This window comes from Apteryx rowi, unplaced genomic scaffold, assembly GCF_003343035.1.
Source record: "Apteryx rowi isolate R43461 unplaced genomic scaffold, aptRow1 scaffold_202, whole genome shotgun sequence".
Classification (NCBI taxonomy): domain Eukaryota; kingdom Metazoa; phylum Chordata; class Aves; order Apterygiformes; family Apterygidae; genus Apteryx; species Apteryx rowi.
In genome coordinates, this window is record NW_020448331.1 from 365,745 (window position 1) to 378,093 (window position 12,349).

The window sequence follows — 12,349 nt, forward strand, 5'->3', positions numbered from 1 at the left end:
GCGAGGGGCTCGTTTCCCCGCCGGGCGGCGCGCGGCAGGGTGCGGAGCGCTGCCTGGCGGCTGGGCCCCCGCGCGCGTGGCGGGGCGCTCCCTCGGGCCCCCAGAATGTCCCCTGCTGCCGCACTCATTCCGCGATACTAAATGAGGTTTCCGCGGTGCTTTGCAAGAACGGAATAGGACGAGCCCTGTCTTAAAAGTAAAAATGAACCTTGTTGTCCAAGATCAGCTGATAAAAGCGGAAGAAAATTTATTTGACGGACCGTTATTTTTTGCACAGTGTTCATGTAAGACCTGTAAGGGAAAAAAAACCCCACACCTGTATTTACTGATTGAGTCAGGCATGGCACTTCCTAGTAACATATTACACCAATTTCAAAACTGTCTTTGAGGGATAAGCGATGGCTGGGAGAAACAACTTTTATCCTCATGCCGAGATGTAGCTTGGAGGTGTTTGCGCCTCCTGGAAACCGCTGTGCCGGAGAGGAGCYTCTCTGAAGGTCATGCAGAGCACTTTGCCGGTAGAAATTCTGATAGTTGTTACCGGCTTCAAAGGTAAAGCATACTTTAATACTGTTATAGTTGTCCTAGGTTACTATTTGCTAATGCAGAAAAAACTTTAAAACAGCATTCCGCTTCTGAGAGTCATAACTTTTTTTTTTTTGTATGCATTCAGCTTAAAAGATAAAAGCAAGGCAAATCACTTGTGCAATTTGGGTTTTGCATCTTAGCAAGATGCTCTGGTATCAGGATTCAACCCTTTGTTGTTTTGAATGGAAGCTGGAAATTTACGTTTTTGTAGGGTTTTCCTCGAGACTGAAAGGCTGCTGAGACTTTTACTGGTATGTTTTGTTAACAGTGGCAGTGAATGGTAATATAAAGAACATATTTACAAGATTACATAATGTTATTATATATAGTATGTAACAATRAAACAGAAGGAGATCATAAGAAAGGGAGGAAATGGTGATACTTGTAGAAAGATGCATGCACARTCAGATCGAAGGAAAGCAGCAGGAGGAAATTCTTGCACCAATCAGCACAGAAGTTTATTTTGAGACAAAGATGATGTTATTAATAGAAACTGCAGATTTTGGTTCTTTCACATCAGTCTTCTATGTTTTTCTTTCTTTGCTATGCTTTCTCCTTTCTTCTTCATCTCTCTGCATTTGTTTTCAATTTTTCTAGCCCATCCTTTGATTGTCTCCTTTGGTCTTTGCCAAATCCTGATCGTCACACAGTATCCATTTACCAGTCAAAAGAAATTACCTTTCTGTGCTGAACGTTGCTGTATCTGTTCCAATATTCCAATGCGTCATTCCCAGGCCACATACCTGTATTGTCTCTTAGGACAGATTTCATATTCCTAGTATGTCTTTGAATAAAAGAAGATCTAAGTTTTGAGAGTTTTCATATCCTTTGGGAAAATTTGTAAAAAAATAAAATAAAATTGGATCTGCAGAGTGCATCACAAGGTAATAGGATTCTTTGCTCTTCAAATCTGATGCTCAGCTAGTGCCTGAATAGCTTGAATTACACCAAATGAGAATTTTGACTCAAGAATCAAATTTGCTAGTATTTTATCATGTGTATAAATATATTTCTGTAAGTAGTCTCATAAAGCTAAACCTGACTCCTCGTCATCCACCTTCTAACTTGCAAAGATTCTAGAGCATTGAATATTTCTCTTCATATTCTTTCCTCTTTCTTCCTCATGCATATTAACAAAAAGCTCTCATTCTGAGTTTTTTTTAATCGGTCTGATACTTTTTAAATTACTAGATATATTTGCTTCATTCATATGCTGATATACTACTGCTCTGAAATAATATCTACTTATTTAATAAAATTAAAGGATTCAAAAGAAAGGGGAGATAGGCCCAGTAGTCAAAAGTTAAAAAAACTGGTTTGGCAGTGCAGGAAAATAAGCATTTCAGACACCTTTGGTAGGCCAGACATTAAGTTTAGTGTTATCTAGGAATATTGTTAAAAATAAGTTGAGCTGCAAGGTGTGTGAAATCATGTTGAGGACCTTATGCAGTTTGCATGCTGTAGATTTCCCACCCCTTACTATTTTCATTTTCTGTTCTATATTGATTATTTCAAATACAGATGGCATAAAAATATCATGTGCTTGTTAAGAAAAAGGGTGATGTGCCAGTAGCTGTGACATCTCCAGCTTGACTTGCTCTGCAGCATTGTGTAGGTCACTTATTTCATCTGTAAAATGAAAATTCAGTTCTACTGAATGTTCTCCTGCCTTTATTACTGTAGAAACTGAATGCCTTCCCTGGCACGCTCACGAACATAAGGGACAACAGATCACATATGGATGCTTCTTCATCTTACCAGGGTTAAAAATCGTAGATAAAGCATAATGTTTGATACAGCATATGCACACGCGGATATATTTTGTATTTGTGTGGTTTAAGTTAGAAAAGGCAAAGTCCAAATGTGTTTTGCACTTGAACAATAGCTAAACCAAATAAGAGGATTTGGTTTAGCTCTTCATTTCTATTTGACTGGTTTGGGAATTTGAGGCAGTAGATAGTTTAAAAAGTTTGAAAGCCCAAATCTAATATGGGATGGGCTACTCTTCAACTTCCCGCTTGAAACTTCTCTGCTGGGATGCCTAGAAAATTTGACAACAGCAGCAGCAAGTGGGCAGAAGCTGCCCCTCATCCTACTTTTTAGTAGACTCATTGATTCCTTCTGCTTTCCCTCCATCTAAATGTGTCTTTTCAGTGTAGATTTGCAAATTTTGGGAGGAGGAAGGCAGTGCTTTTGCTCTTAGTCCAGTATGTTGTTTAAAGGGAATGATYATGAAACTCACAGGCAAACAACCTGGACACTGGTGCTAAGTGCACGTATTAGTATGTAGGTGTACGGAGATAGTTCCATGGAGAATATGAATAGGGAATTTTGTTATAAATCCTAGAATAAGCTGATGTAGTTCACTTCTGTCTTGTAAAAGCAGTAGGCATGGTCTCCCCTAGCACATTACGCTGAGACTGTTTGGGTCCTTGTCTTGGAAAGTGCTTTTGGCAAGCAGCCGGATAACACCAGTGAAGATCTGGGAATGCTATTTGCAAATTCCCAGAAATTATTCCCAAATGGATACATTTAATTCTGTACATGGCACTAACAATTTTATTGGGCTTTTATCAAGAAGCATAAGAAGTTGGGAATAACTCGCCATCAACCAAATTACATCAATTTGCACAAACTTTCCTTCTTACCCTATGTATAAAAAAGGTGTTTCAGACCATTACTTTTTTCTTAAATGCCTCAATTTGTGGCCAAAATGGGGATAAAAGTTATATTTTTAAACCTCCTGAAATACACCTAAAACTTGATTGGTTTAGTTTTTCATTTGAAGGAGAAGAGGATATCATTAGATTGCCCAGCGTTGCTTGAGAGATCTTTAGGCAATTTGCTTTCTACTTTGATATTGTACCACATACATCTCTTAGCTTTACACTGTTATTGAGTAGAGAAATAGTTTTCTTTCCTCTTCTTTATGAAGGTAATAATACTCCAGAATGGAATTTTAGGAGTAGGTCGGTGTTTACAGTGCTAGACTATCCTTGCAATAAAAGGAGATCTTTTTCTTCTGTGTTTATAAAAATGTTATCGCACTGGAGTCATCAGTGCCTGGCATTTTATTAGCTTTCTGTTATTTCACAGTTTTTTAATTCCCTCTACGGAAATGAGTTATTCAAGCTTACCTCAGGGTCTCTCTAATGCAAACAAATGAGTCTTTTAAGTAATCATCAATTTGCTCTTGACTGGCCAATGGAGAGGAATAAAATCTAGAAGGCAATCAAAGCACAGCCCCTGTGACACAGAGCGTGGAAGTGCCACAGCCTTAAAGTATGGCTGGGAAGTTTTATTTCTTTTCCCTGTGTTTCTCTTTGATGCCAGGACTGCCAGTCCCAAACTGCTGAGAATTACTAGTCAGTCCTAAACATGTGATTGGCTTAAAAATTAGATAGTTTTCAATAGAAATATTGAGTATCTGAGGCTTTAGTGTATACTTTGGTCAAGTGCTCAAACTTCCCTGTGGAACTAGGAAGACTGCTCTGAACCTTCCTGTTTTTACAAATAAGAGTAGAGTTCCTCATGTAGTTGCCTAACTCAGTCTGGAATCTGGTGCTGGAATATTTTAGGACCTGTGTTGGGCACAGAGGCAGGGAACGTTTTCCTTCCCTGGCAGAAGAACATCCTCATAAAATGTGTTATAGCTTTTCAGGTAAACTTCCATCTTCATGCTAGTCGTTATCACAGCCTCCTACTGTTTGTATCGCTCTTCTGCGTTCAGAACAAAAAGGTTGGTCCTCTGGTGAGTGACTTCGTTATTGCGGTGAAATGCATGCAACTTCAAGAGAAAAACATGGGTGTGTTTAAACAGTACTTAGCAAGGAGACACAGTTCTTTAGATTGGAAGCAAAAAAACATTTGCAGAAGAAAGGCAGAATTTAATGAACAGATGAAAAAATGGGTTGAGTATGTGGTACCTTAGTCTCTCTATTGCCAAAAAAGTGGAGTATATACTTCATTATGGAGGCTTTGCATAGCATCTGAAAGACAGTAGCTCCAGCTGCATCAATGACTGTAAAACAGCTGAATTTGATTTAACTGAATGTCAGTCGCTAACTCATCGTGCTTACTTCCTGTATAACTCAGGATTTTTTCCTTGGAGACCTCAGACTGTTCAAACACGATATTTCTTGTCTTGTGAAATCTACGGAGTTGTCATGCCTGTCTGTTGTGACTGCAGGCCTGTTGAATAGTTTGATCAAATTGGTGTTGTGCTGCTATAAAACTTTCACCTCTCAGATATTTGGCAAATGCTAAAATATCCTGCAGTTTAAAAACAGAATCTAAGTAATAGAATAATAGTATAGACTAACAAGGGGGAATTAAGGAGGAAAAATGGTCCGGTGGTTATTGTTATAGGCTCTGAGTTGAGTTTGACTCTTTGCTTTGTCTAGATTTCCTGCATTAATTTTGGGAAGTTGCTTAACCTTTCTGCACTCACATTTCCATAAAGTATGCAGTGGAATAGGACTGTTTTTATTTCCCACTAGTATGGTATGGCTGTGGAAACTCAGGGAGATAAACAGAAAGAATAATTTGGCCTGATTTCTCAACCTTTATTTTTGTAAGTAAAATTCTGTGCCCTTGAGAGAGCTGCTAAATGGACTCCCCCCTCCTGGGACAACAGTTCATCATGACAGTCCACACAGAAACCACCTTGGACTGGTTTCTGAGTCTGAAACAACTTTATCTGAAGGATAGGAGGGTAAAAAGGGAGAGGTAATGTTCTGAAGAAAAGATGCTTATGAGAATAAGGAGACAGGCGTGAAAGGACCAAGGAGGGGAGAAGGGAGAAGGGAGAAGGGAGGAGGAACAGCCCAGCCTAAAGACACTGATGAATTCCGAACTCACAAGAAATGGCGGGTAGTTCAGATGAAGGGTGTTGGTATTCAGGACTTTTTGTTGCTGAAATTGTTCTTTTTCAAAATTCTGTAGCTCTCCAGTGCTTGTAAATGCAAAAGTGACTATCAGAAATTCTGTTGCTAAGCCTATATTTCTTGCTTGTCYGCTGTATGGTCCCTGAGGTAGTTCAAAGAGAAACAGAGGATTCCTCCAGCATGATGGAGATGGGAGGGATTGTGTATAAGCAACAAGGGGCCTGAGAGCTACGTTGGGGGGGGGGGTCTAAGGCAATTAAGTATCAGTCTCACTATCCTAAAGCAGGTATAATATACGCACTTAGAAGCAGTTTAGAAGCCCAGCAGGAGCAATAGTGACTTGGATCCGCTGGTGCTCATTTTGACTAGGAGCATGTGAGATCCCCCAGTTTGGGCTCACTCGTAAGAGATTAAATCAGGTGGTGGCAGGAGTGATACTAGAGAAACACCCACCTGAACCCCACAATTCACAGGCTTTACATAGGCAGCCTTTTGATTCACATGTTGCGTCTTCCTTCCTCATAAAGTGGAAATGCAGTTTTTCTCTTTTTAAACTGCAATACATGCCACCCAGAACCTCAGATTTCAAGATATTTAGCATAGTGTAGTGTTGGAAGAATCCTGTTAAGCAAAGTTTTCATTTCTGTTGATATCAGTTTCTTGTGGTGACATCTAGGTGACTAAATCTTGCTCATTTCTCAAGTTTAGCGTCACAAATGGTAGACAAGGTCCTTCATATTCCGTGGATGTTACACCTCCTGTTCTGCAGAACCAAAGGCAAACGGACACTCCCCCCCAGAAGGAAAGCTTTGGAAACTGTTTTCTCAGGCAGTTATTTTCATCAGCTTGCAGATTCCAGTGGCTTGTAATAGCTTGTTGAAGCCATTTCTAGGGGCTTGTACCCAGAGACGGATGATGGTATATAATACTGTATGTACGTGGCAGTGAGGAATGTGGTTCGTGACAGGATGCCATATTTTTCCATAAAAATAAAAAGGTGTAAAGTGATCAACAGTAATGTGCTTTTCTACTTGGACAGTAACTAGAAATTCTCTTTAGCTTGTTTAAAATTATGTAGCACTTGGTAGAGTAAACAATACATTCTACTAAAAGATTTTGCATTAAAATAGTAAATTGTTAGGTATTGTCTTATCCTAAAGAAGGAGTTTGTTAAGAACACTATCAGCCTCTGACTGGARAAAGGACTTGCACAAATGAAGTGATTAACTTCATGATCTGCCTTTCTCAAGTTGGGTATGCTGTCCCAGAACAAATATCAAGTATTTTATTGTCCAATTTGATTTTGGTCTCTTTATCGTTAAGACTCTAGCAGGGTTATATTTGTCCCATCGCGCAAGAGTAGTAGTTGTAATAATATCTGGACAAGTCTATTATATCACCATTTTACTATTCTCTGTTCCCAACCGTAACATTTTGTTATTACATTGTGAGACCCGTTCCCGCACTGAGGCAGGGTCCTAATGCGAAAACGCAAGGCCCGGAGAATTCCCTGCAGGCGGCAAGGAGCTTTGCGCCCCACTCGCAGTGTCACGCGGTCCGCGTGCAGAGGCTTCGCCTAAATTCCAGATGTTAAGGAGCGTGATTTCCCRGGGCCCTGTCCTTTCCGTCTTCCTTGGTCTCCAGCTGGGACTCTATGTTCTCAGCCCAGCTGAAAGTCTGGCTGTAATTACCCAGCCGGAAAGTTGAATTTGTCAAAAAATTGGGACCCGGGAGCAGCCCTACTTCTGAGGACCAAAGTTCCTGTGGCTTTTTTTACTTTTCTACCAGACTCCAATATATCACAGTGAAATCAACAGCTTCTTTCCATGAACTCACGCTGAACTACACCCCTTCTGCTTCAGCTAGTTCTATTAAAGTCCCTCTGAAGACCTAAACTAATATAAAACAGAATTGGAATTCCTTGAAAATTTTTATAATGTTAGAAGAAAAATGTTCCTCATAACGGCTAGCTGATAGAATCCTTTATAATGAAGTGTTTTATGGCTACATGCTGTTTACTAGAATGTTTTCACTGAATGTAATAATGTTCACTTTTATATTTCATCCAGAATAATCAATGTGTGTGTGAAACATGACTAAATGATGGCTGGAAGATGACTGAACCAATGTTTTATTGAGATTTTAAGGAATGGACATGCAATTTTGGAGTCTTGTATATTTTAAAGCAGTGAATAAAATATAATTTGCTATGAACAACTTACTACCTACTGAAATAAATCACGTTTGCTGACACTCTTTTCAATTCTAACAACATTTTCTTCCTTTCTTTAGCATAGATAAATATTATTTAATCAGTAATGAAATGCTTAGGGATTTACGGAACAGTTTCATATCAGGAAACTAGAACACCAGAGACTATTACTGCTATCACGCTACACTGGTGTTAAGGAGTTTTCCTCCTGATTTCGGTCACAATCATACTATTGAGTTGTGGTAAAAGTTTGTACTACAGAAGTCTCCTTCTTATAAATAAATTTAAACAAAATCTTTTTTTTGGGGCTGTATGTCCTTTTAACTGTTCAGAACTATTCTATGAGAAGCTCGTATCAATATCTGCCATTTATCGTCTTTCATGCAGAATACGTGCACAGGAGCCATCTATATGGACAATAAGCTCTCTACTTATCTGATAATTTGTATATTCCCCCTTGCTAATTTTGATAAGTGGCCAAGGGCTGATCTGACTTAAATCAGTATTATACTCTTAGCTTCACTGGAATTTCTCTCCAAAAATAATGTAAGAAAAGAGGTTCAGGCCCAAAGAGTGCAGTCTGTTCTTCGTTTCACCAGAAGATAACCTAATTCTTCTCGATTTTCTGCTGCCTGGGATAGCGTGTAGCTGTTTGCACTTGTGCTAGGAAGGTATAAGACAATCCTGAGTTGCGAGCAGTCGTTCAGTTGGGCCTGGACAGCAAATCTGACTCTTCACTGTTTTGTACCTCATGGGGCCATAACCATGTGGATATATACACTGTGCTTCTGAGACAAAGCGTTGGACCTTCAGGCATGCGTTTCATTTGAGATGAGGAGATAAGGAGCGCTGGTCTATCTCAGTCTGCACTCATCTCAAAACCCACACGATCTGTAATGAATTATGCCTCTCATCATTCTCTTTATTACTGAAATGGATRTACAAAAAAAAGAGTTTGCATAGAGTTTAAGAAATTTGTTGGGATCAGGTGGACAGCTAGAACTTTTACTCTCCGAAGATTTTGCACTGCCAGTGAGCCAGTCAGCCCCTTTCCCAAGGTGGAAGAATTAGTTTAGCTCCGTATTGGAGTTAATCAGTTATCAGCAATAAAAGAGCAGTGAAGTAAGTCTGTCTGGTTAATAGGGATTGCAACTGTCCTGAGTCCTCAGCAAGGCTCTAAAAGAAAAATTATACTATATTTTCTTCCCTGGTGATAGGAAGGAAACTTATGGCAACTGTTACTAGGATCCTAGYGAGAGGGGTGTAAGGCTGCTTACAATAGTGTAGTAACCTAGGCACTACGTAAGCACAGAAATTGGGTTGTGGAGTATCTTAAGAAAACTCAAGGCGGAAGCTGAAGGTAGCATCTATGCAGGGGTAAAAAGTGCCCCAAAGGAGGCCCTGGGATAGCAGTGATCCTTCTGACTCCATAACGGTGGAATAAGAGTGACAAAAGATCTTCTGAGATCTTCCATAAAGGGAAAATATCAGAAGATAAAATTTTTGAAATGTCARAACAGCTGTATATAAATACTTGGCTTGAAAGCCTAGAAATACTCTTTTGATTTTACTGTTTGCTTTTCATTTTCACAAGTCGTTTTGACCTTGCTGAAAAAATGTTTTAATGATTTTCCTTCGTAATTATAGCTACATTGATGTTTCTGTGAAATATGTTTACTTTATTAAGCATGCATTTCTAAAGATAAGCATCTGTCAGATCGACTCYGGTTTGTAAGGCTTACGCTGTATTCAAACTAATGCAGTGGTTAGGCTGCTAAGTCTGGATGTAGAGACTTGATTCAGTTCTTTTCTCCATTGCAGATTTCTTTTGTGATCTTGGATAAGCTACTTGATTTTTCATCAGATGAGGAGAGCACTGGACTTGGTTAAAATTTACAACAAGAACTTAAGGAGCTAAGAAATCACACTGAGACAAATTCAAGGTTCACAGATCAGAGTAGAAGCCGGTCAGAACTGGAATTGGACSAGTGAGAAACTGTTGGTAATTTCTAACCATTGCCTGCTTTGGAGGTATTCTGGTATTTTGCTCATACAAATCAAAGCAAAATGTTGCAAAACTACTTGAATAGTCAGTTTAGCACAGTTCAGCATCAACGTACAAATCAGTGCCTCAGAAGATGGACAGAAAGGGGATTCTATTGCAGCAAACTTCACTAGAACTTTGATGATGCTCAGAATTTACGTCCAGAATAAAGAGACTGTACAGCTCTTGGTATGCTGTTCAAAGTCAGCCAGTAACTTCAGCTTGCCAGGGAGCAGGTGAGRGCTAAATAGAAAGGAGATTGGCAGCGTATGTATGGAGACTTGAGCTTYTGATATGTTTGATATAGATGATGACTCCCAAGATAAATTGGCAAGAAGCTGRTTCATTGATACTCCAGCAGACTCAGCTTTGCTAGCAAAGATCAGCAGAAGGCAAGGCAAGGACATACCTAGAAACTGTGGAATTTGCCATAGCATTTGAATAATTTCTTGCAGCAGCCTGTGAGGAAAAAAAGCTGCCCCRACGGGGAGAAGGAGAAATGGACTGCCCTAAGGTGTGTAAGTATAGTTCTGTTTCTAATACATGTCATGGGAAAGAGGAATTCTAATATAGATCATGATATTTCTGAAAGATATTAGCAAAAACGWTAATTCAGTCTGTAAAACAGAGGAAATTGGCAATAATTCAAAAGCTAAGCGAAGCAATTCCATTATTTGCTAGTATTTTGAAAAACAATATTGCTCAAAACTCCAAAGGATGGATGGTTATAAACATAAAACTTACTGATAGATATGTCATCATTTCCTGAGGAAATGCCCAATTTAGAAGGAAATGAAGCAAAATATTTAGATCGACTCATTTACCTTTGAGGTTTTGTTTACATCTTAACTAAATCACAGCAAGTTTAGCTGTGGGGCTAGCTATTAAATGTAGTAGATTTGTGAAATGAGTGGAAATACCAGGATGGTTAAGAAAGCTGGAGAGCATCCCAAGCGTGCTGAAACAGGCCAGGGAAGAGGCAGCGACCAGCCTGAGCCATGCAAGTGGCTGCAGACAGAGACAGCATCTGTGGAGTAGGTGCTTACACAAACATGCACTGCTAGAGCTTGAGCTGGAAGTGTTGATAGCCAAAGTGATAACTGCTCATATCTGCTTGGATTTCAGTACGATAAAAAACGTCTAAAAAGGCCCACTTGGTGTCTTAAAAATTCCTTCAGAGGAAAATCTTTTTCACAGTGTGCCTCAGGTAAAACAAGAAGTTGCTAGACTCCTGTTTTCAGCGGGCCTGTGCCTGGGGCCAGAGACCAGTAGAACTGCTGCCTGCTGCGGCAGCCCCGCGCCGTTCCAGCCCAGGCACCCGCGGGAGCTGCTCTCTGGCTTCCGCGTGTCTAAAGCGAGGGGGGGGGGGGGGGCCTGTGCTCTTTGCTCGCCCTTTCTGGTAACGTGCAAACACTAAAAAGGCATGGTCACAAGACGTGAGCTAGAGGGCCTTATCAAAGGCCGCCACATCAAGTGAGTTTAAGGGGAAGACTGGCGAGCGTGTGCTTCCAGAGTGTCTTCTGGGTTTGTTGCAACGCAACCGAAGCGCTGAAATGCCGGAAAGCAGGGCGGTCTGGCTACGGATCAGTTCTGCTGGTGTTTCGAAGAGAACAGGTCGCACTGCACTGACAGAGTAAATCATTGATATTGGAGGAAAAGAGCTTATTAAGTAGCCTCCTCACCATTTATCAGTAGAAAAGAGAGAAGAGGTCTGACAGATAACTGAGAAAATATATGAGGAATGTGTAACTGAACTGCCACCCTAGTCCTGGAACCTCATCCATAGATTTAGGCAAAAAAAAAAGAAAAATGGCAGCACTAATTCTCATGTGAACTGTAGAAAATGAAATGAATTTAATTTATGACTCTCATCACTTACCATACATAAATGATAAGCTGGAAGCCATACCTAATTCAGTCTGGGTTGTTCACATGTAATCTTCAAAGTGGGTATTTGCAAGGAAAATGGATTGAAAGAACAGAAAAGAGAAGACCCAGGTGACATCTTCAAAAGAGAGCTTTCAGCTCTCAGTCACATTTGAAAAGCAAATGGACAGGGTTTTATGTAGCTGCCTGTCACGGCCTCTTTGTTATACTTAGATGATACCCTGCTGAATGCTAGAACATTTGAATAACTGATTTCTTTCCAAACATCCGGTGATAAGCTTAAGCTGCCAATCTGTAGTGGAACCTAAATAAATGGGAATAATTTAGAAAGTGGTAATTTATCTGGACCCCATCAGTGAGGGAGAATATGTGAAGCCTTGCAGAACCGACCAACTTCCAGCATCACTGGACTTTGTTGTTATTGCAGGGGATTTAACAGTTTACCAACATTGTGAAACTATTACGTGGGATAGGAGGGAGAGGAAAAACTTGCTTTGGCAAGCAGAGTGTGACTGTCATTCTCAGATTTGAAAATGTTTCTGGTGACTGCTCTTATTCCAGCTTTCTGATAGTTCAAAATGTGTCTGCACTGCTGTTGAATTGTAGCTTGAGAGTTAGCTGAGCTGGTGGTGAATAAAATAATTCTAATCCTGCAGCAATTTATTTAGGCAGCACAAAGCTCGGTGTGGACTAAGGTGGCTGAAAATCAGGACAAACCGGCAGCTGAGCTCC

The 12,349-nt window shown here is 40.1% G+C and overlaps 1 protein-coding gene across 1 annotated transcript in view; it reads right to left on the reverse strand.

Moving 5' to 3' along the window:
• The window catches only part of EEF2KMT (eukaryotic elongation factor 2 lysine methyltransferase), a 103,797-nt gene that overhangs the window by 10,541 nt on the left and 80,907 nt on the right, over positions 1-12,349 (reverse strand). The window contains exon 2 of the mRNA XM_026063851.1: positions 366-544. Coding sequence (XP_025919636.1) covers positions 366-544 — 179 coding nt within the window. The remainder of the gene's footprint in view (positions 1-365; positions 545-12,349) is intronic.